At 35.6% G+C, this 25,785-nt stretch overlaps 1 protein-coding gene across 1 annotated transcript; it reads right to left on the bottom strand.

Moving 5' to 3' along the window:
• Positions 1 to 949: 949 nt before the first annotated feature.
• On the bottom strand, positions 950 to 25,785 carry LOC103035871 (solute carrier family 25 member 36-A). Its single transcript, XM_007232531.4, has 7 exons — positions 25,379 to 25,785; positions 19,642 to 19,806; positions 12,043 to 12,120; positions 5,821 to 5,921; positions 5,322 to 5,388; positions 4,755 to 5,044; positions 950 to 3,794 (listed from the first exon to the last, which is right to left on the bottom strand). Exons 1-7 carry the CDS (start codon positions 25,417 to 25,419, stop codon positions 3,601 to 3,603), a joined length of 936 nt encoding a protein of 311 aa, XP_007232593.1. The 5' UTR covers positions 25,420 to 25,785; the 3' UTR covers positions 950 to 3,600.

The raw sequence follows: 25,785 nt of genomic DNA, 5'->3' as shown, positions 1-25,785 counted from the left end.
TTAAAGTTTTAACGTTTTGTCTTATTAGCTTTAATAAAGTCATATAGTCTTATAATTATTTAAATGATATAATAAATCAAAATAATCTATCTATCTATCTATCTATCTATCTATCTATCTATCTATCTATCTATCTATCTATCTATCTATCTATCTATCAACAGTCTGATTAAACCAATACCACACAAAACATTATATGTTTGCATGATTTTATTGAACACAACATTCACAGTGCAGGATGGAAAAAGTATGTGAATCTTTGGATCTAATAACTGGTTGATCCTCCTTTGGCAGCAAAAATATGGAAGTAAAACAGTGTCACCAGACTTTGAAATTTAAAAGCATTTGGATTTTTAGCACTGAATTATTTTACATTGAATTATTGCATGTGATTTTTTTTGCCTCTGAATTAAACACTTTAATTTTTCAGTATATCATTTTCACTTATTTTATTTTAATGTAAAAAAATTCAAAAGCAAAAATTCAAGTTTTTGAGTGAAACACTTTTTTTTCTTATTTTTATTATATTATATTATATTCAAGATAATTGTCCTCAACAGTTACCTAAATAGTGAAAAGTCTGCAAAATTAAAAAAATATATATATTTAATATTGCAACCATTTCCTAAATAGTGAAATAATCCAATAAAATATTTTTTTTTACCAATAACATTACATATTTCCTACATTATTGTACATTTCTTTTAGGTTGAGTATTTATATAACTTTTTAGATTACTGGTACTGATTACATTTTTGACTGAAACACTTTTTCACACCACTGTACACATGCTCAGTGGAGCTGAAGCGATGAGAAATGGATGTAAAAACAAAGTGGAAACAAAGAGGCGGTTATAATGTTATAATGCTTGATCGATGTATATACTGTATATATAGGGCATGACACCATGTGTTGAGTAGATTTGACATACATAAAAATGAGACAAAAATAAATGAGACATATGCATATTTAATGACACACTTTAAACACCTTCGCAAACACACAAATATTTACAAACACAAACATGTTCAACCACAACAATTTAATTTACATACTTATATACTCATATAAAAGGTCCATAGATCTGTATCTCCTGTGTTGTCATCATGTCCCATCATGACAATGGGATTTTTCTGTCCAACCTGGCAACGTCAGCATTAAAAAATAATAATTAAACTGGTTAAAAAAAAAAACAACAACAACATAATACTAACCTGTGCTCTTACTCCTCTTATATGGCTTTGATTAACAAACTTTTTTCTTATCATGTTCCCACAAAACAATGAACACTGTAGGTAAATTTCAGATGTCCCCAAAAAGGTCTCAGTGCAGATGTCAGTTTAGTTGAGTTATGTGTGAAATTAAATCAATGCTCAATTCTTTTTTTTTAGCAAAAAATAAACTATTTAAGAAGAAACAGGAGGACAAACGGTTCAATATCCAATTATTAGCATATATATATATATATATTTACCTTTTTTTGTAGTTTATACAACTCCTGTACTGTACACAAGTTATTAGTTTCAGGTTTCAGCCTGTTTAAAGATATTTTTATTTATAATGTATAGATTTGATAGCATTATGACTCAAACAGTAGTGTCAGCACAGGATTTATAACTATAATAATATCTTTATATATAATAGTGAAATCATTTAATATAATTTAATATTGTAACCTTTCCCTAAATAGTGAAATAATCCAAAAAGCGCAGCACAATATTGCACTTAGCTCTGTGAAATGTTTAATAATAAAGCCTAATTTTACAAAAACTTAATTATATTACAAAAGACTAATCTCATAATGCAATATACAGGACATTGATTATTAATACAACTTTAACATTAACTTTATATCTTTCTTAAATTATTCGCAATTGATTACATTCTTCTTAAGGTTGAATATTTACAATAGATTTTTAAATGACTGGTACTGGTTGCATGTTTGACTGTATTGAATTCTAAATTGTGTTAAATTTCAGGGATAATTTCATATATTAATATTGGGAATTAATTATTGGTACATTTTCAGATGTCCTCACAGAGGTTTTGGTTCAGACGGGGGGTTTAATTGTTGATTTATGCACACAAAAATTGCACTTAGCTCAGGGAAAATTGTAATAATAAAGCCTAATTTTTAAAAAATTATAATATTACAAATGACCAATCTCGTAGTGCAATATACATTGAGTACATTGATCATTAATATAATATATATATATTTTTTCCCAATAACATTAACATACCTTTTTTTACATTATTCGCAATTGATTACATTTTTCTTTAGGTTGGGCATTTAATATATTTTTTTAATTACTGGTACTGATTACTTGATTTTTGACTAAAACAAATTGTATTACATTTCAGGGATTACTTTAAGGATTCAGTTAACATCGGGAATGAATTTTGGGTACCGGTACATTTGGTGTCCGCAGGTGTCCCCAAAGTGGCTTCAGTGCAAGAACTTGTGTGTGTGTGTGTGTGTGAGAGATTTACGGGTGTTATAAAATGAATACTGGTCAATATTTTTTTTTTAAACAAGTTTAACAAGAACAAGGACAAAATGGTCCGATATACAATAAAAATATATATTTTTTTACTTCTTTTTTCTTTTTTTTCCCCCAGTTTGTACAACTCATATACTGTACAGCGTTTTTTTTTTTTATTTTATTTTTATAATGTACAGATTTAATAGCATTATGACACATAATCAGTAGTGTCTGTTCTGACAATACTATTTAATACCAAAAGTTACACTGAGAAAATCGTGTATCGTGATGCAACTTATCAAAATAATGACAAAACAACATTACATTACCCACCATTAGTGCTTGGAGGGGAAGTGAACCCCTTAAAAACGGCCATATTTAGTTTTTTTAATACCATTCCCCAATTCAGAACATGCTCTCCATGAGTGGAAATGTCCTGTTTTCCTGCCTTCAAGCAGAAACACCAGGCTGGAGCTGCAGTCCGCCAGCCTGCTCTGTGCAATAGCGCCCCCTGCCTGTGAGGTAAATTATTAGCACTGTTAATACCGTGATCCACACTTTTTTCCTGGGTATCTTCAGTCTGATCTTAAAAAAGGCACGTTCTGAAGCAGCTGTGATGTATGGCTAGATCAAAAAGAAGAAGAAGAGGAGAAGGAGGAGGAGCTAACATTCAAAAATAGATAACAGATACTACTTTTTTTAGCAAATCATCTCCTCTTTTTTCTTTTAGTGCCATTTCTCTGGAAGCTGTTGTCATTTTGGTACATTTTAGTACAATTAAGTACATTCTGGTACACTTTGGTACAAAACACACCAAACTCCGCCCCCTCCATCTATCCATCTATCTATGTATCTCACCAGTCTTTAAGTGTCTAGTCAATTTAGATGTGCGTTCATGTGTGCGTGAGTCCATATATATATATATGTAAAAAAACAAAAAAACAAAGCGAACAAACAGCACACCATCCATCACCAGTCATTCATCTGTTCTCCTCCGGGGGCGCTCTCTTTCTCTTTCTCTCTCTCTCTTTCTCTCACTCAGAGATGGAGAGAAGCAGTGTGTGTATATAAGTGTGTATCCCTGGTCGTAGGTAAGGATGTACAGAGAGGGAGCTCAGCGGTGGAGCAGGTAGACCACCAGCTCGTAGGTGCACATCATGATGGCGGTGTTGGGGATCTGGCGCACCAGGTGTGTGGTCAGTCCTCGGTAAAGTGCTCTGCAGCCCTCCTCCTGACATACCATACTCAGAGAGGTGAAGAAAGAACGGTACCGCGTGCCCTCCTCTCTCAACCGCGTCCTGATCACCTCTGCAAAGACACAAGAACAAATATAACAAAATTATTTAAATATATTTCAACATCAGTTTCTCTGATTTTGCTAAAATATCGTCATTTAGAGCATTTATTTGCAGAAAATGAGAAATTACTGAAATAACATAAAAAAGATGCAGAGCTTTCAGACCTCAAATAATGCAAAGAAAACTAGTTCATATTCATAAAGTTTTAAGAGTTCAGAAATAATCAATATTTGGTGGAATAATCCTGGTTTTTAATCACAGTTTTTTTCATGCATCTTGGCATCATGTTCTCCTCCACCAGTCTTACACACTGCTTTTGGATAACTTTATGCTGCTTTACTCCTGGTGCAAAGATTCAAGCAGTTCAGTTTGGTGGTTTGATGGCTCGTGATCATCCATCTTCCTCTTGATTATATTCCAGAGTTTCAATTCAATTAAATTTGGTAAAATCAAAGTTATTTAACTCATTATTTTTAAGTGGTCTCTTTTTTTCGTACAGGTATATGAAATAATTTTGGGCACCCCTGATCATTTTCATGATTTTACTTTATAATAAATCATTGGTGGTTCAGATCAGCAATTTCAATTAAATATATCATATAGCAGAAGAACAAAACAGTGATATTTGAGAAGGGAAGTGAAGTTTATAGGATTTAGAGAAAGAGTGCAATAATTCTTTAAACAAAACTAGGCAGGTGTATACATTTATAAATTTTGGCACCCCAACCGAGAGAGCGAGAGACAGTATGAGCGCCTAACCCTGCGTTCACACTGAAAGTGCTAAAGGTATTCAAATCAATAAAACGACAAGAGAGCCCAAATTTATGCAGCTGTCTAATTTAGTTTAAAGAATTGTTGCACACTTTCTTTAAATCCTATAAACTTCATTTCACTTCACAAATATCACTGTTTTGTTCCTTCGCTATATGATATATTATAAATATCAATATACTGTATTTTAGATCCTCACCGTGTGGATAAGCTATACAGGTGGCACAGGTCTTGGAGGTAGCAGCTGCCAGCATCATGCCCACGAAGTCGGAGGCGTCCCTCACCGAGCCGTCCCCCTCGTCCATGTGCGTGGCTGCTTTGGCCTGCAGGAGGCGCCGTTTGATGCTCTCGTAGATCACGAAGTGGATGACCGTCTCCGAGATTCCAGCGTAGGAAGCAGACATCCCCCGATAAAACCCCCGCAGACCGTCCGTCTGATACACACGCCTCACACACTCCACCGCACTCATCCGGCACTCCCCGCGGTTCCTGAACACACACACACACACAGAAAACCATCAGGACAAAAGTAATGGGATACCTTATTCACTGTTACTTTTAACACTAAGGTAATTGTTAAGACTTTATTCTGTCTCTACTGCCCTTAGAAATCTTTCTACTAGATTTAAGATTAATATTACAATATTTTAAAGAAAATTTAAAACTCTGCTTTATTTGTCTCATAAACTTTAAAATATTGTAATGTTAGCATAATTAAAATGTTATAAAAACTATTTGTTAAAAAAGGCTATTTGCTATTTTTTACCTGGCGTCCAGCTGTAGGCGGGTTTTAATCAGCCAGATTGGATTGGTCGCAGTGATGGCTGTGAAACCTGATTGAAAGAGGAAGAAAAAAAACAAACAAAAAAACAATAAATGATATGAACAAATAGACCAAAAATATAGCTAAATCTAAAACACAAAGATTATATATACTAAAATAAAATAAATAACTTTTAGTTTATTATTTTATTAAGGTTCAATAAACCCTGGAACGTAAGTGGGGGCAGGATAAAAGCTAATGGGCTACAATCTCTTCAGGTACCGAACAGCACAACACAATGAGCAGACACAACCAACCAATCAGGGACGAGCCTAACTTTTTCCCTCCACAAGCCCTCTATAAAATGATCCACTTAAAAAAAATAAAGTAACTGGAAAAAAGGAAAAAAGGAAGGAAGAAGGGAAGGATGGAAGGAAGGAAGGAAGGAAAGAAAGAAGGAAGGGAAGGAAGAAGGGAAGGAAGGAGGGAGGGATAAATATACCTGCTATCCCCGCTGACAGCATGTGCACCTGGGTGGAGTCTGGAACCAGCAGACCGTTCAGTCGCTCTTTAGCTGTAGAATATGCAGCAAAATAAATCGCCCTGAAAAAACGACAAGAAAAAAAGTCCAGATTCAGTTCACACAGTCTGTGCACGGATACAATCAACCTAAATCACCACACTGACAGACTGCCAGAGAGAGAGAGAGTCATAATAAAATTTACATCATCAATACAGGAGAGCAGACGAGTCAGCGCACACACACACACACACACACACATAAAAATGACTTAATTCTCATAATATTATAACTTTATTCTCAGAATATTACGATTTTTGTCTTAGAATATTACGACTTTATTCTCAAAACTCTTCAGTGTTATTCCCCAAGTAGAACAACTTAATTCTCATAATATTACAACCGAATATTAATCTCAGAAAATTCTGACTTTATTCTAAGTATATTACGACTTTATTCTTGAAATACTCTTTATTGTCGGTATATTATGACTTTATTTTTAAAGTTTTTAAAGTTAATTTAACTTTATTCTTTGAATATTGTAAGCATTCTTAAAAAGCTTTACTGTAGGAGTTTTTTTTTACTATAACTACATTATAAAAATATTACAGCATATACTCAGAATATTACAACTTTTTTCTCAATACAAATATATTACAAATATATTCTCTAAACATTACAATTTTATTCTTAATTTATTAACACTATATTCTCAATGTATTACGACTATATTCCTAAATATTATGACTATATTCTGAATATATTACCACTATATTCTCAAAATATTACGGCTATATACTTAAACTATTATGCATTTATTCTCAGAATATTACAACTTTATTTTTGGAATATCACGACTATTCTTAACATGCTACACCGTTGAATATATTCTTAAAATATAATGATTTTATTCCCAAATTATAATAACTTTAATCTGAAAATGCTATACCATATGGCTTTGTTTTTTGTGTTTATTTTGCATTACTGGTGAACACAGCTCTACAGCAGAGGCAGGTGTTTCACTAAACAGACGTGAACATGCTGTAATGTGAGAGTTAATGCAGTTCTGCTGTGTGTGTTTGCATCATTAACCAGCTCTTTACCACCTCATTAAACCCCGACTAACACACTCCACACCACCAACTCACGTCAGCACAGAGAGAAAACACATACATCCATCACAGCCTGGGGACAGTGATGAGCACACACACACTCTCGCTGGGAAACACTGGAGAGAATCAGCAGCTCAGACTGAATAACAGCACTGACTTTCTCAGCAAAACGCTTAGCGCTAATACACGCAACCCGATAGCACTAGACTGAGGAACCCTGAGTGTTCCAGTAACCCAGGGCGCTATCAGCTAGCAGTTCATCCCACGTAGCTTAATTTTAACATAGCAAACACTTAGACTACAGTCCAATATAATTACCTCTGAACAGCAAAGAGCTAGCACTGCAGTTAGCAGCTAATGCTAATGATGCTGCACCCAGCCTTAGTGCTGGAGAAACTTGGAACACTAAAAAAAACTCACCCTTATAACTCTGCACTTCAGCGGAGTGGCTTCACTGCTCCTTAATACCAGACTGGTAGAATTTATACATAAAGCGTGCCGGATTATAAGTCGCACTGACCATTTTTGTGAAAATTTAAGCGTTTTAAGTGCAAAATTATGGTGTGTGTGTTTATAGCTCTGAAAAAAATTAAGAGACCACTTCAGTTTCTGAGTCAGTTTCTCTGATTTTGCTATTTATAGGTTTATGTTTGAGTAAAACGAACATTGTTGTTTTATTCTATAAACTACAGACAACATTTCTCCCAAATTCCAAATAAAAACATTCTCATTTAGAGCATTTATTTACAGAAAATGAGAAATGGCTGAAATAACAAAAAAGATGCAGAGCTTTCAGACCTCAAATAATGCAAAGAAAACAAGTTCATATTCATAAAGTTTTAAGAGTTCAGAAATAATCAATATTTGGTGGAATAACCCTGGTGATTTTTAATCACAGTTTTTTTCATGCATCTCGGCATCATGTTCTCCTCCACCAGTCTTACACACTGCTTTTGGATAACTTTATGCTGCTTTACTCCTGGTGCAAAAATTCAAGCAGTTCAGTTTGGTGGTTTGATGGCTTGTGATCATCCATCTTCCTCTTGATTATATATATATATTATATACCATACATATATATATATATATATATATATATATATATATATATATATATATATTATATACCATACATATATATATATATATATATATATATATATATATATATATATATATATATATAAAATACCAGAAGACAGAAGAGAGAAAAAGAAGGCCAAAGGGCAACAAAGTCTATTGCTTCATTACATCTCAGCATCTTATCTTACAGCTTCTTTGAAAAAGACTTTAAATTTAGTTCACGAGTCACACACACACACACACACACACACACACACACACACACGTATAGCTTTCACTAAGTGTATCTGTGATGAACTTTAGCCTCATTCAGTGACATGGAACTTTACTGAACCACGAGAGTGTGTGTTTGTCTGTAAACGACTCAAGATGAACAACAAGACAGTTAAGCCTAAGGCATATCTGTGTGTGTGTGTACATGTATTTTAATCAATATGGGCTGTTTCCAACTGAACCCCAGAGATTTGCTGTTGCCCCATATTAGAGCTGGGCGATATGGGAAAAAATCTTATCACGATATAGTTTTCCATATCAGTCGATATCGATATGTATCACGATATAAATCAAATCACTTTGTGTCACACTTAAAGGTTTGTTTTTATTAGTGAGAGAATAAGGGAGTGATGGAAGTTTTATCACAATATTTTTTTTCTGTATCTCCATAATTATTAGGGCTGGCCCGAATAGCATTTTTTGAGCTCCGGATATTTGGCAGTAATTGGTAGCGAATATTCCAATATTAGTTTTTAAAAAAAACAAATTAATCATGAACGCGAGCCAGAACCCGAGCTTGAACGTCAGCCTGACTCAGGCGCTGCATGAACTCGGGCTTTTTTCCAATTTTTTCCAATTTTCCATGACTGAAAAAAAAACTTGGGCTATAAGCTCAATATTAAATATTTCGTTTGTTTAGAAATTATTTTATATTCTTAAACCATGTTAAATTATATTAGATTAGTAGGGCTGGCCCGAATAGCGTTTTTTGAGCTCAGAATATTGGGCACTGATTGGCAGCCAATATTGGAATATTTGTTTTTAAAAAGACGGATTAAAAACTGATTAAAGTAAAACAAAAATTGCAACTCGGCCCCTTTAATTCACCACAAAGTTTTCCAAGACCCAGCCGGAAAAAAAAAGATTTCCCACCTTTTCCTCAGCTGGGTCGGGCTCAAAAAATGATTTGTGATAGGCTGTTTTTTGGTTTGTTTGTTTAAGCACTTAGGCTTTTGTACTGCTGCAGTGCAATATTTAGATTTTATATTCTGAAATTCGTTAGGTTTTATTTCTTTTAGCATTTTGAACTTTTTTTCCAATTTCAAATTTATTTTTTTCTGTTCGTTATGTTCTATCGGTCCTTGCGTTTTTTGTAGTTGAAGTTGAATTTAATATTGAAGTTCAATATTTCTAATTTATATTTTGAAATTCGTTAGATTATATTTATTATTGTATTTTGAGCTCACTTTAGTTGGTTATTTTCCAAATTCATATCTATTTTTCTGTTATTATTAAATGTTATTAGCTTATTAGCTTAGCTTGTCATTTAGCATACAGAACTTCTCACGGATTTTTAATGAATGTTGATTTATTAATTTAAAAGCTGTACCTTATTAAAAGTATTTTAAGCCAGACAGACACTGTGTGATTTTTTAATGAGTTTATCTGCACTTTTAAATGGTTTGTCCTGTAGGAAACGCACACGATTTGTATGCTGACACTGTTGTCTGACTGAGGAGCTGCTTTCCGTCAAATGCAGCCTGTAGGCAGGAAAAAATCCAGCCAGAACCGACCATATCATGAGCCAGTTTTAAAGCCAGTAATTTAGTAGAGCATTAAACTACAAATCTGAGATGTACCTGCTGTACTTCTTAATCTCTGCCCCCAAAACGGTCCATTAACTTGCTTGACAGACGCGTCAAATCCCCCGCGAGCACGCGCGGCGCACAGCGCACCGATTAATTCATGCGTTGAGCTTTAAACGCGCAGCTGAGCTGTAATTGGGGAAATATCACAAAAATCACAGTGTGATTTGTTACATTAAAAAAAAAGACCATTTTCTTCCGCCTAATCTGAGAGGAAAGCGGTGTTCTCGACCGGCCCGAGTTCATGCAGCGCCTGAGTCAGGCTGGCGTTCAAGCTCGGGTTCGGGCTCGCGTTCAGGCAGATAATCTAAATGATAAATGATTTTGTGTTTTTGCACTTGGGCCATAAGCTCAATATTAAAAAGTTCGTTTGTTTAGAAATTATTTTATATCCTTAAACCATGTTAAATTATATTAGATTAGAGGAAAGTCATTTAGACATCATTCTTAAGGTGTTTTTGTCCTGTTACCGCTCCGCAAAAAAACCTCTTCCTTTAATCCGCGCCCCACATACACATTTTTGCAGCACCTGCCCCGAGGTCCTAATATAAATTGAATTAATTACATTTAGTGCTTAAAATTTACTTAAAATTTATTTAAAACGCGCTGAACAGTGCGGCCGTTTATTCCCAAAGTACAAACACTATGGTTGTTTGCGTGTGTCGGGCCATACTCCACTATTCTTTAGGGTTTTTTGTTGCATGCATGAGAATAACTATTACAATTTTCTTAACTATTTATTAATTTGCTCCAGCGTCTTCTGGATTGATTACACGTTGTGTTTTCGTTGTTTGCCGCGCCACTTAGACGGAAATGGAAATGAATGTTTATCGAATTCTATTGCACAGGCTTATCATCGTCATCGAGGGAAAAATTATCGCGAAACAAATCGATATCGTTATATCGCCCAGCACTACCCCATATACACCCGAGACCCGTGCGCACCCACCCTCAAGCTCACACGTGTTATTCCACATTCAGGTGAAATATGATAGCACATTGGCATGCCAAAATTCATGAGACAGCAGCTAGTATCATGTGCCAGGACTTTTGACATGACCCAAAGGGACCTGTGGGACGTGTGTGTGTGTGTGTGGGGGGTCTCCTGCACTGAATGTGGCTGTGATTTCGGCAGAAGTCTCTTGTCTGTACACATGGACAGTTCTAGCCAGACACCGCCGGTCACGATCACCACCAGCCACTGCACTGAACTGCACTGTCCACTGTGGGAAATGGGGTATGGCTTCTATGACATATTCCTAGTACACCCACAGTCAGGCCTCACTCCAGCTCCCATAATCCACATGGCCTTGCCATGAACATGTTGGCAAGTGTTCAGCCTCAGTCACAAGATAACACCTCACAATGCAATAGTGCTGGGTGTTTATACGGTGTACCTGAAGGGAATTTAGAACCAGTCTGCATTTTCACATAGATCAGCGCTGCCGCCCATAACGCTAGCCAGTTAGCATAACAAGCTAACACACTGCAGTGACTGGAGTGAGAGGAAAGGAAATGTTCCTCTCGGTGCGGAATCATTTATTTGGCACAAGAGCACTCCTTTAAACTCTGGATACAAGGAGGTAACTATAGCCCTGTTTAAATACATTAATACTGTAGAGTGAAGGATAATATTAATGCACACTGAACTGAATTTATTTGATAACTGGAAAAAGAAGGGAATTGAGGCTGATTTTATTACTGTAACGCCGCTAATGGCTTCAATAATTACATATTGTAAATGTATATTAATCTTGTGTCTAACTTGTGCAACAGAGCTTGTGAATCATCTCGTCTAATTACTTAAACATTGAGTAATTTGGGTTTATTTATAGTGTTTATGGAACTATGTTTAATTTAAAGCCTTAGTGTTTTATAGTATATGTACTCCTAACCGTACAGTAACTCACAAAACTCTATAAAAGACCAGTCATGCAAAATAAATAAATAATAAGATAAAATAAAAATGCCATAATATACTGTGAAATCGTCAGAACCCTAAAAAATACATTAATATACATTTTTGGTCATACCACCCAGCCCTACTACACAATGTATTTACAACACCAACAGTGTGTAAGATATCAGTGAGTAAGAGACGAGCTGTCTGTGTGAAACTCATAACTGTGCAAAATTACTGTGGTATTTACCTTGAGGGGGCCACTCCGACTAGATTGGGGCCGAGGCCTCTAAATAAAGAGCGAGGCCCCTCCTTCTCCAGGATTAACCTGAAAAAAAAGAGAAAGAGAGAGAGAGAGAGATGTTAAATAAATATTACATAAACTCACATAAAGTAGCCTTTGTTCTGCTACATTACAAAATGTTACGAAACGTCAGGTTTTCACTCAAATCTTTAAAATTAAGCAAGAAAATAAAGTTTTAAAAAAGTGAGGGCAATCATTTTATATCTGCTGTAGACTGAGAATATTTGAATTTGACATAAAAAGATGAATATAAGACAAAATATTTACATTTCAGCTTTTATTTTCAGGTATTTAAATCTGGATCTGATACACAGTTCAGAAGATATTGTAGCACCTTCTGTCTGAATCCCTCCATTTTTCTTGTGAATAAAAGTATTGGAACATGTGACTCTCAGGTGTGTTTTGTTAGCTAGGTGTGTCCTGATACACTGATTATTTAGTCAATCAATAAACAGCACTGAATGTCTATGTTCAGGTTCAGACTTGTGTTTTATCTGTGCAGACTGCACATTTACAGTTACAGGAGTAACCAACATAAAAACAAGTTAGATGTCTATAGACTTATCTGTATTGGATTGATTTCTCAGGGGGTTCTGGGGTATTTTTCTCTTTTATGTTTTTTTTTTTATCCTCTGTGATTTTATTCACGTCCAGAACGATCATGTACATGTTTTTCTCAGACATCCTCAGAGAAAATTACAGGCTGAATTATCTGCTGTTTTTCTCTGAACTCCGTGCTCCTCCAGTAATTTTAGTCCTGTCCAGATCCACATGTCTGAGTTTCGTCTCTTCGCAATTAATAAAAAAAAGCTATTTGTCCATTTAATCCCCTCCAAAAAATGCTCTTATTTACCTTTTAAAAAGACATTTAAATGCCTGATTAAAGGGTCAATATATATATATATATGGGGTGGGCGATATGACTCTAAAATAATATCATGATATTTCAGGATATTTTTGCGATAACGATATACTTGGAAATATAGGAAAACAGAAAAATATTTCATTAATTTCAGGAATGTAGTATAATAGTATAATCATAATGTGGCAAAATAAATAATATAGCATAAAATAATATAATGCAGCAAAAAATATTGCAGAATATTTAGTGCATGCATATAAACTGCAAACTAAAACAATTATACAATAAATACACCTAAAGCTTCACAGCAAATAATAGACTACTTTTAAGACAAACCATCCCTATTATCACAATATGGATTTTTAATATCATGATGTTTCTGTGTCACGATATATTGTATACGATATAATATTGCCCACCCCTAATATTTGCAATATATATATATTTTTTACAATATCGTGCAGCCCTATTCCACACTGTGTGTATGAAGTCACAGATATGTCTGAGAGGCATATGTTGTATATATGCTTATATTGTTTGGATTTGGACCATTTTAAATATTGCAAACTGACAAAGAAAACATTATAAATGCATGTGTGTTGTTTCCAAGCGTTTGATGGGCCGTGTGGAAAAACCTCCCAAACAGGACTGCAGTAGGTTTCTGTAAAGGGCGTGGCCCATTCAGTAAGATTAGCCGGTAAGTGTCAGTCAACACCATGGTGCTGCACTCTCACACAAATCACACTTTAAAGCATATCTACTGTACACCAACATGGCCGTACCCAGACCAGGCTACGCTAATACACACAAATCAGCTGCAGAAGGGTCGAGTAAACCCGCAGAGAAACCATATATACAGATTTTATGGACAAAAGTTTTGAGAAAGCTAATTTTGTTAAAGTAAATTTATATACTGTCCAGGAAAGAGCTGCTACTAGATTCTGCAGAACTGCTGTGAGGATGCGATTAAATTAGAGCTTAGATCAGGCCTGAAAAATCCAGCCCAACCCGGATCCAGCCCCTGCACATTCTGCTTAAGCCCGATTTAAACCCGATATTTAAAAAAACAAATAATAATAATTTAACCAACATACAATGAAGATAGATGTATATGGACTTATCTGGACAATATTAGTTTCTCAGGGGGTTCTGGGGTAATTTTCTCTTTTATGTTTTTTTTTTTTTAATCCTCTGTGATTTTATTCCCGTCCAGAACACTCATGCACGTGTTTTTCTCAGACGTCCTCTGAGACCCATTTATATCATTCTGCTGTGCTTGGTTCTGCTGTAGCGTCAGTAAGTGCAGTAATTCTCACTCTGTAACTCCGCTGACAGAGCTGAGGGTGTGGTTAACCTTGCGGCGTCTTTTCCGCTTCTGTACTGAGCACGTGCAGCAGCTTTTGGAAATTTGGGACATGTTCTACTCTCACAACAATAGCTTTAGACTGATCTCTAATCTCAGCCACCAGGACACACTGTACTCCCCATAACGGCTGATACAGAACTGCAGAGACCTGGCAACCAGTGCAGACACCTTTAAAAGACCTGTAAACTACACTCTGCAGCTTTAAAAGACCTGTAAACTACACTCTACAGCTTTAAAAGACCTGTAAACTACACTCTACAGCTTTAAAAGACCTGTAAACTACACTGTACAGCTTTAAAAGACCTGTAAACTACACTGTACAGCTTTAAAAGATCTGTATACTACACTCTTTCAAAGTTAAATGAGCGCTGGATGTTAATCTACACAAATTTCTCTCCTGAAAACTGTTTTTTTGAGTGAGTAAAGCACTTCCGTTTATTTACAGTAAGCTTAGATTTCCAGCATTTTGTGTAAGGGTGAGTTTTCAGTAAAGTTTCTCCAGAACTAAGGCTGGGTGCAGCAGCATTAGCATTAGCCGCTAACTGCAGTGCTAGCGGGGCGTAAATGCAGCAATGGGTTTGTCCCACGTAGCTTGTTTTAACACGGTAAACACACAGACAACGGTCCAATATACTCGCTTCTGAACTGCAAAAAAGGCTAGTACTGTGGCTAATGCTAATGCTGCTTCACCCAGCCTTAGTGCTGAAGAAACTTTACAGAAAACTCACCCCTATAACGATGTACTGCTCCTTAATACCTCACTGGTAGAATCCATACAAAAGGTGCACATTTTTAGGTAAATTAAAGGATTTTATAGTAATAAACGTATGATAGTATGATAATAAAAGTATGATAAAAAAACAAAGGTTTTCATGGGATACTAATTTACAAATAATATGTAACAAAGAGCACTCTGTCTCTCTCTCTCTCTCTGTTTTCTTGTCTGAGAGCTGTGGTTGTACATGACCTGCTGTCTCTAAACAACACTAATGATAAGTTATCGGTCTGTAGCTAATGTGCACTGTCTGACTCCCTGACTACTATTATACACACCAAAACAAAGATTTTAACCTCACCAGAGTGCAATTTAAATAATGATAAAAGGAAAAATATTAGACGAAAAATAGTAAATAAATATATTTAAATTTCACAAAATGTGACCTCATGATGTAAAAACAAATGGTAAATATATAGGAGTATATTTCTTTGTATTGTACCACTGGTTTGACATCACAACGTCACATTTTGGGAAAGTTAAGCCCCTTAAGGTGCTCCTTACTGCAGGATTGTGCCCCAAACTTGAAGAAAAATATAATCAGATCAGATAAAGTGAAATTAAGTCAAATTAAAGTGCATTTCTGTAAAGATTGGTTGAGGTTTTAGTTTGTTGTATAAATTCATCAAAAATTTTCCTCATTTTCTCCCAATTTAGCTAGGCCAATTGTCCGAAGCATTTAGTTGCTACTCAGGTGTATAACCCCCATCTCTAGTGATGTCCAACACAAGGAGGGTTAAGAAGACTAGCACATGCCTCCTCAGACACATGTGAAGTCTGACTCCGCCTCTTTCTGAACTGCTGCTGATGCAGCATTACTGAGTAGCATCACAGATGTATGGGTTCCGATACATCAGCTCACAGACGCAGCCTTGTGCTGATCCACATCACCTTAGGAGTAATGAGGGGATGAAAGAGAGCCATCTACTGTACCCACTCAGAGAGAGTAAGGCCAATTGTGCTGTCTCAGGGCTCTGGCAGCTGAAGGCAAGCTGATTGACTGGGATCTCCAGATTATAGTTGAAAAAAATGTTAAGAACTGCTGATATATCCAAATTTATAATATCTAGATTCATTTGCATGGGTAACTCTATGCCCCATCACTTTCACTGTAAGCCTATTGGGAGTCAGCTAAAATCTATTTATTTCATAACACTGTGGGTGAATGGAGAAGGCTATTGGACAAGTTGGAAAAGTTCATATCCATTATCATGTTTCATCACACCCAAAGTGCATTTCACACTGAATTTCTCCTTTAAGCAAATGTTTTACTGTGAATGTCAATATAAACGGCCCATATTGAGCAACAGTTTTTGATTCCTTAGTCTATAGTGTGTGTATAAAAGGATAAATGTGCAAAAACAGCACAATATATTAAGGCTGCAGGTAATGATTATTTTAGTAGTTCACTAATCTGACGACTATTTTTTTAGATTAGTCGATAAATCAATGATTATTTCTGCCATGTTCTCCATCTCTAGAACAATAACACAGCTCAACATAAGATTTAAAGGCATTTAAATGTCTGGATAATGTTTAAACATGGAAAGTACTGATATTTAGTAAGTAAATACATAATCTGTTGTGTTTTGCACTTTTGGAGACACAAACTGAGTTGAATTTAATCTGTTTGATTGAGCCATTTATCCATTTCACCATGCACTTCTGTCCCCAGCACTTTATGTAATGCAGGACTCTTATAAATTAACGATTTGAATGAGTTGACAATGAAATTTATAGTCGACAAATTTAAAAAATTAACATTGTCTATTATATCAACTAATCGTTGCAGCCCTACAATATATAGGTCAGAATAACTCCGTTAGCAATTTATTGTACAATATATGTACATTTCAGACTATTACTGAAATGTATGACTATTAAAATAAAATATATAAAAAACCCGGCCCAAAACAAGAAACTCCTTTTTAACAAAAATCTAAAATACAAGAGTAAAAGTCCGATTTAGGCCCTTCAACCAGTTTGTCTCTTTCCAAATTCCAAGCTGAAAACAGCAAACTCGTGGTCACGGTGTGAGATCGGTGATTGGCCGGGACAGGGGGAGTGTAGAAGTGAGATTCAGAAAAGAACAGAGTCTTTCATAGGAGAAAGAAAGTGTGAGCGAGAGCGAGAGTAAGTGAGAGAGAGACACACAGTTAGAGCCAGCGAGGGGATTAAATATGGAATGTAAATAACAGAGAAAGTATATCTGAGCTAAAATAAACTGGACTGAAGGGCAAACCATAGAGATGTCATCCAAAATGTGACCGTGCCAAAACACGCGACCCAAATCACTCGCGTGATCCCTGGATCCAGTTCCAGCAGCACACTCCGGCTGAGACGGACGGCCAAGACATCGCCTCAGAGAGGCAGGAGACAGAGCAGCCGCAGTGTGTATGGGCTCCTCACACTCTCTGAATACTTAAACCATCAGGATAACGTCCACAAATCCCACATAACCTGCTATTATATAAAGAGCTATGGTTTGCCAAAAATATCATATGTACACAAGGCACCATTCCTGGGTCCCTGAAGCACTAGCCCTGCATGTCGGCTAACTAACAAGTGCACTACAAATCCAAATATTAGTGAATGTCGCTGTAGAGAAGTGCTACCAATAGTTGGAACGACCCGAAAAAAAAAAAAAAAAAAAAATTGTATTTCTAAGGGTGTAAGAAAATATTACCCAGCTCTAGTGGATACTAGTGTATTTTAAAAAGTTTGAATAACATTGAAAAGCCAATTACACCCAATAAAATACCCAAAAATCAGTGTTTTAGAAAATTTGAATATTATATAAGACCCATTGGTACTTTTGGCAGTGTGGGCAGTGTGCCAAGTCCTGCTGGAAAATGAAATCCGCATCTCCATAAAAGTTGTTTTCAGCAGAGGGAAGCTGTAAGATATGAAGTGCTGTAAGATTTTGTGGGAAAACAAAACTGCACGGACTTTAGACTTGATAATAAAACACAGTGGATCAACACCAGCAGATGACAGACATGTCTCTCTTTATCCAAACCATCACTGATTGGTGGAAACTTCACACTAGACCTCAAGCAGTTTGAACTGTGTGTCTCTTCACTCTTCCTCCAGACTCTGCTCCCTTCATTTACAAATGAAATGTAAATTAAAATTTACTGATGATCAGTGATGGTTTGGAGAGTAGCTGAATGTAGCTAAACATCTTTATTACAAGCATTAGTCCAGAAACCTGCAGGGTGCACTCATTATTTGATTTACTCATGTCTTGGTTGATCGGCTACATTCAGAGAGAGCAGGGAAATTGTGTACATTTTAGAAACATATATTAAACTTGTTTAACAGAGTTATGTGCCTACATGTATACATGAACCAGTGAATCCAGTACTGTTAATATAACAAGTATAAGGATAGCCCAATTAATCGTGCACTTAGTATCACTGTGACGCAAGTTCACACTGTCACTTAAGGCCTGAGTGGAGAGAGAGTGACACAGATTTAGTGTATTTAGTGTATTTAGTGTATACAACTGCTTGAAATATGTGTTACTATATATTACAGTCATTATCAGTCCCAGTGCAGTGCGTTACAGATACATTTAATAACCTAAACAAATATATTTATATTAGTAAGCCTGCATGCTGCTCCAAAAGCTGCACAGTGCAGTTTTAATGTAAACAGCTGTATAACAGGAATAAAAGGTAATATACATAATTTTAGGTTTGACACAACTACTATTATAATCTCACTCACTATAAGTGTGCATTTGTCTTTTGCACTGTTTACAAGTGTGTGTCTCATAGCTTGCAGATTATTATGAGTTTGTATACTTGAAAAAGTGACAAATGCATAGTGAATATAAGAGTATATTGTACTTTATTGTGTATTTACTACTGTAAGGGAATTTATACCAATGTTTTCACATTTGCTTACCCGTGTTAGTGAGCTGTGATGATAAAACTGATTGTATTGATGGATTTGACATTAAGACACTATTATGATCTTAATTTATTGCTACCATATTTTTTTTTTTTACTATGAGGCTCTTTTAAAACAATTTTCTCAAAAATCGTCAGTGTCCCTTTTATAAAGGCGCACCTTATGTATAAATTCTGATTGTGCCTACTGACCAAAAAGATTTTAATGCGTACGCGGCGCTCTGTTGTTCAGAATTCCTTACCCCTGCCAGGAAAAGCACTCCATCTTGTCACTTGAATCGCAAAACTGAGATAATCCAGAATTTCACCTGCACTTTGTCCCGAGAGAGGGTGCTTTTCATGGCGGGGTGCTGATTTCGGCACAGTAGACTACCGAAGTCAGAAGCCTTGCAGAGTAATACTTTCTGCAGTGTGTCTGAATGCTACGGCTACTGTAGTTAGTCAGAAGTTATTCTTACGATTCATAATCCGGTGCACTTTATAATCTGTTGTGCCTTTTGTATGAAAATAGACTGAAAATAGACAGTTCACTTATAATGTGCCCTACAATCCAGAGTGCCTTATACTTGAAAAAATACAGTACTCATTTAGTTCATTCTGAAAATGGCCACAGTAAAACACATACTTGAGGCAGTGCAGGGGTCCCGGTGGGGCCATTCGGGCCACGCTGGCCCCGTTCACCGCACTGAGCTGAACACTGGAGATGTAGAAGGTTATTGAGGAAGACTGCAGCCTCGTCTTCACCACCTCCAACGGACAGGTCAGAATAGCCCCTACTGTACCCCCACATCTACAGAGAGAGAGAGACAGAGAGAGAGAGACATATATAACAATATATATACATATATAACACCAGCCTGAATCCTGCCACGCCTCTAGAACAGCAGGAAGATGATGAAAGAATGTGAACCAGGCTGGCATTATAAAAGTGATTAGTCATCCTGACTCAGAGACAACTCTGATAGCTTTCACTTTACCACTAGAGTATTTTACTTTACTCCTAATACATATGCTGCAACTACAATAACTGACCATTTCATTAGGTATACTACAATGGGGTAATAGGGGTAAATCAGTGGTACTCTCTTATAACAGCTCTTATCTCTTATCACAATCAGTACAACACTGTAATGTCACTATTGTTAAGAACTGGTCACAATTTAAATAATATCTAAGCAATAGCATTAGTTCATCAGCACATAACCCCCTTGACAAATTGGCATCTTTGTCATTTTTCTGCTTGATAATACACACTTAAATCTTGAAGCTCTATATTCAAGCATTAAAAAAAGCTATTAAAGGCTATTAAAAAAGGTTTTATGTTTGATAATAAATGTTACTACAAATTATAATTATATTTTTGGAACTGTAATAGAAACTTCATGTAAAAATCAGTGTGTTCCTGATTTCATGTCCTTCAAACCTTTAGTTTCGTTATGTTTCTCTAGTTTTTATGTCCGTTTGCAAACCTGCAGAAGTTGGGTTTGATTCTTGTTACTTGGGGTGGGCGATATGGCCCTAAAATAATATCACGATATTTCATGGTATTATTCGCGATAACAATACTCGATATGGCGATATATCCAGGATTAAAGTAAAATAAATGATACTGGACAGATATAATCTATAGTCTCTAGTAGATATTTAATAAGAAATGAGAATAGTGTGAATTTTTCTTTTGCTTAAAACAGCAAAAAAGTAGTACCCTGATGTGATAATTAGGGGTGAGTGTTATGGCACCATATTTCAGGGTATAATATCGTTCAGGATAATCAAAAATTTTGGCGATATTATCGCATACGATATGATATGGCACACCCCTACTTGTTACTAATCTAAAATTATTAAGTGCATTTTTAAGGAGTTAAAAACTAAACATGGAGAAGCAGCGTTTAGCTACTATGCTGATCTTAAATGGAACCAGTTGACAGAGAGTGTTAGAAGAGCACCAACACTAAACATGTTTAAATCCAGACTGAAAACCTACATGTTTGATCAGGCCTTCAGCTCAGTATAAAACTCTGCAGCTCCGCCCACTTTTATTCTGTAACAGCACTTTTGTATAGTGCTTTATTCATGCTTTACTCTAATTTTATTTTTATTTCTAATTCTTTGTAGTTCTTTTACATGTTTTTAATTTTACTTCTCTTTGTTTTAATCATGTTTGAATCATTCATGCTTTATTCTTATTTTAGTTTTTATTTTCATTTTTACTGTTATTCTTTTACATGTTTTTTACATGTTTAAATAACTCTGTGTATTTTCTAATTTGTAAAGCACTTTAAATGACAATTGTGTATGAAAGGTGCTAGATAAATAAACTTGCCTTGCCTTAATTATTATTAATTACGCTTTACCCAAAGTAGGGGTGTGCCATATCGTATCGTACATGATAATATCGCCAAACATTTTCAATATTGTAAACGATATTATACCCTAAAATATGGTGCCATATCACCCACCCTTATTATCATATCAGGGTGCTACGTTTTTGCTGTTTTTTGCAAAAGAAAAAAATCACACTGTTCTCATTTCCCATTTTATATCTATTAGAGTCAGATTATATCTGTCCAGTATCATTTATTTTACTTTAACCCTGGATATATGGAGATATTTGGAGTGCATTATGATTAGTATCATGATATTCTGGATCATTGATTCTGTTACAAATCTGAATAATTGTTTGTATTTTTTAATATCTCAGTTAAGGGTGTGCCATATCATATCGTATGCCATAAGAAAATTTAATTAAATTAAATGTTGGTGCAGTAGTGTATTCTTGAAATCATTTTTTTTTATTCAGTGTTTTATCATATCGCCAAGAGTATCGTTATTGCGAAAATACCCTGAAATATCGTGATATTATTTTATTATTAGCATTTTTTTGCCAATGATAATAACCACAAAAACAACAAGCGCTGTGAGTATAATCTAAAATAAGCGAACATGTTAGAATCTAACCATCAAAATTATGATGAAGGATAATTATAATAATGCACTGATGTGTTTACTGGAGCAGACGTGACTCTACTGCCGGTCCCGGATTGTGTATCGGCTCAGAGAGCTGCCGCAGTCTAAGTTTGGATGATGATGAACGAACACACAAGCCCTCAGATCAGTCAGTCAACACAAGGATAGCTTACTGGCATGCGTTCCAGTTTACTCAGGAGAGCTAGAATAACCGTAACAGCATTCTATCATCATTTTATAGCACAGACGGGTGCCAAAAATAAGGCTTATAAATATTTATGTGGTCTGATATTGTCAGATTTGTATGTGCAAAGAGCTTAAACTGTCTTATTATGTTTTATTTGGTTCAGTTTTGGGCAGAATTTAATTTTTTTGTGAATCTAGAAGCTATTTTAGGCAGCACTTTAATTTACCTATTATTACTCAAGGCTTTAACACTTGCAACTTGCAGGACTTAATCTAATAATAGTCCTGGTACCACCGGAGGAAAAATTAAAACCGCATTGTATGCATTTTTTATATACCGCAATAGCAGAACAGCACCACCAAAGAAGCAGATACAGCTTGCCAGCTAATGCAAGCCAGTTAGCATAACAGGCTAATAAACTAGATTAATGATAGCTCAGCTCTGTGGTGTCAAAAGCTCATCTTGATCTGTCCTGCCTGGAGAGAAATAAGAACATCACTTTATCTGAGGAGCTCCTGCTGCTGTTCCTCGCAATATGAGTGTTTTTTTATGTAAGAAAAATAGAAAAACAACAGCAAACAGCAATTTGAAATCCCTTAGAAAGAGAGGAATAGAGTTTGGAGAAAAGTTCCTCTCATCCCCCAAATGAGCCCAGTATTGGTCCAGGGTACAGAACCCTTTATTCAGCATAAGAGATAAAACTCCCTAAAACTCTGGATACAAGGTACAAAAGTACTAGTAACTCTAGCCCAATTAAATATATTAATACTGTAGCTTAAAGGATCATTTTAATGCAGAGTAAATTTTATTTATTTGTTGGCACAACTGGAGAAAGAAGGGAATTGTGGCTGGTTTTAATACTGTAATTATGCCTCTAATGGCTTCAAGAAAAACATATAGTAAATTGATATTAAACTTGTGTCATACTTGTGCAATAGAGCTTAAATATTGAGCTTTAAGTGTTTTTATAGTGTTTATAGAACTATTTAAAATATTTACTTTTGTGAAGGAAGCCGTGTTAAATATGTTATCATATATATTTTTTTAAGGTCTATTGTTTAGCTGTATTCTTCAGCTGTTTGTCTGATTTTTTTCACATATTGTGGAAAGTTTTGTGGGACAAAGTAAACCCAATATTAGCCAAAGCCTTCATCTAAAGCTTTAGTGTTTTATATTATATGTACACCCAACAGTACAGTAAGTAGCAAACCTATATTAAAAGCCCAGTCATGCAAAAAACTATAAATACATAATAATAATAAAAGTGAAATTGATGGAATCTTGAAAAATACTGGTGTAATACATTTTTGGTCATACCGCCCAGCACTAGCCTATGCAATATGTCATGCAACAATTTGCATACTACAACAGAATAACAGAATAATCTACCAGAGTCAGATCAAAAATACTGTACCTATTAAAACTGTACCCAAATGAAGGACAACCGGTAAATCGATGAACTGATGAATTGATGAACTGATGACAGGGTCATGAGCATCCAATGCGTTAAGTTAATGTTAGTCCTGGTACCAGATGCATTGGTGCACGGGTAACACAGTGCACTTAGGACATATTGTGCTTGCTGTAGCACATCCGGCCAAATCGATTGGATGTTAGAGTGATGGAACACTGTGCTGCGTTCCAGCACATACAATGCTATACAGACCATTTTAGACTGGCAGGACATTTCAAAAGTGGAAATATTAGACCCACAAGCCAATTCTGTTTTCAACTATTTAAACTAGTAAAAAAGTGTTGACCTCTTCCTCTCTATGTGCAAACTTTAAATTAGATTATACACAGCACGACTACAAATTGATTTTATTGATTTTTAACAAATTATCATTTAGAATAAACTAAATGAGAGATTTACTTTGTGTCACAACTACCAAAGCTAACAAATAGTTAATATAATATTTTATACAAAAATATAAGCTACTGTAAGGAAGTGACATCACTGCAGGTCACAGGTTTGCAGGTCAAGTTTGAGGTAACAAAGTTGACCAGAAAATTGCGAAAGACATAAAATTAGTAGGTTATTTAAAAATATACATTCAGTACAATTGGGTCTATTGTAATTCTTAGTAGAGACAAATAAATCATGACGTTAATATTTTGTGCCTAAAAGATATATACATGTTTATCTGGAGGTGTAAAATGTAACCCAAATTAGACATGCACCAAACATTTGGCAAACTAAATTATTTTGCCACTAAATTTTGGAAAAAAATATGTTCTTGATGATGCATCCAAATTACAAACTGGTTGGCATATTAAAAATATTCAGTGTTAATGTAAAATATTTAATTATGGGTGAGTATCTGCCGGCAGCAACACATGCTGTGTCAGGTCTACAGGTAGTTGGTATTTTGTAATTAATTGCAGTGATGTTTTTTTTTTTTTTTTTTTCTGAAAATCTTACAGCACTTCAAGCTTCCTTTTGCTGACAACTTTTATGGAGATTGTTATGGATTTCATTTTCCAGCAGGACTTGACACACTGCCCACACTGACAAAAATAGTCTTCTTAAAAAAAACTAGTTTTCTTAAATAATATTCGAGTTTTCTGAGACACTGATTTTTGGGTTTTCATTGGCTGTAAACCATTATAATTATCGATATAAGAATAAACAGATCTTAAATAGAGCAGTGTGTTTAATACATCTATATAATATATGATTTTCACAAAATCTGAACATAATTACTGAAATAAAGTAACTTTTCAATGATATTCGTATTTTTTGAGATGCACTAGTATATCACCTTGTTATATACTGTTTTAAAACTGAATAGTAAACTCTGTATATAGACTAATTCTGGTGTAAAGTAAGTTCTAACTCCCAGGCAGTTAATCTAGCTGTCACATGTAATACCATTCACTACAGTGTGAGGCTATACACAACGTGTTCTCAGTCACGCTGACCTTCCTCTTCAACCTTCCCCCACTTTACTGTCTGTATTTTACATTTTCAGTACTTTTAAACTCTTATATACAGATATATACTTTCCACAGGCATCTCTAACTCCTAACCACTGCATACAAATTACTCAGTACTTCAGAAATCAGATATTTAGGTACTTAACTGACTGAATGACTCTTAAACATTAACCTAAACAGAGTCAAATTAGCTTAGCAGCTCAGCTAAGTTACCCAACCCTTACCCACACTATTCCCTCTCTTTTACACTTTATTTATTATTACTCACCCTCCAGCAAACAGATGAACCAGTGACTCTCTCTGGCTCATCCTCACGCATACTCCCCCGGACCTCCGCAGGGCACTGAGGCGGGACCGAAGCTGTAGCCGCAGTACGTGCACTCAAACCCGGCTACCTTCGCTGCAGACCCCGCTGACTGTGAAGCTCCAGTAAAGCGCGGATACTACTGTATTTCTGAGCTGTCCTCCCGGTGTTAGCTCCGCGGTGTCCGGCTGGGCAGTGAGACTGTCCGCGGTGTGGAGCTACTTCTCATTTAAACCGAGAAAAAGTTATATAAAAAAAGGAAAAACACGTTTTCACGCAGACCCCCGCCTCCCCTCAGCACACTACTGTCTCACACTGCGGAGTGATTCACTCATCAGAGCCAACGAATATTTTAAACGACTCCGGAGAAT

This window comes from Astyanax mexicanus, chromosome 18 (assembly GCF_023375975.1).
Source record: "Astyanax mexicanus isolate ESR-SI-001 chromosome 18, AstMex3_surface, whole genome shotgun sequence".
NCBI classification, from domain to species: Eukaryota; Metazoa; Chordata; class Actinopteri; order Characiformes; family Acestrorhamphidae; genus Astyanax; species Astyanax mexicanus.
Note: the sequence above shows the minus strand (reverse complement) of the source record. Positions and strands in the feature narration are given on the sequence as shown.

What these genes read in the sequence shown, in the direction of transcription:
- LOC103035871 (XM_007232531.4), bottom strand. Translation starts at nt 25,419, where the DNA reads ATGAGCCAGAGAGAGTCACTGGTTCATCTGTTTGCTGGAGG. An exon ending in GGACCCCTGCACTGCCTCAA is followed by an intron (nt 12,121 to 19,641) that starts GTATGTGTTTTA and finishes CTTTTTTTTCAG; the next exon opens with GTTAATCCTGGAGAAGGAGG. An exon ending in CGCCTACAGCTGGACGCCAG is followed by an intron (nt 5,045 to 5,321) that starts GTAAAAAATAGC and finishes GTGTGTGTTCAG; the next exon opens with GAACCGCGGGGAGTGCCGGA.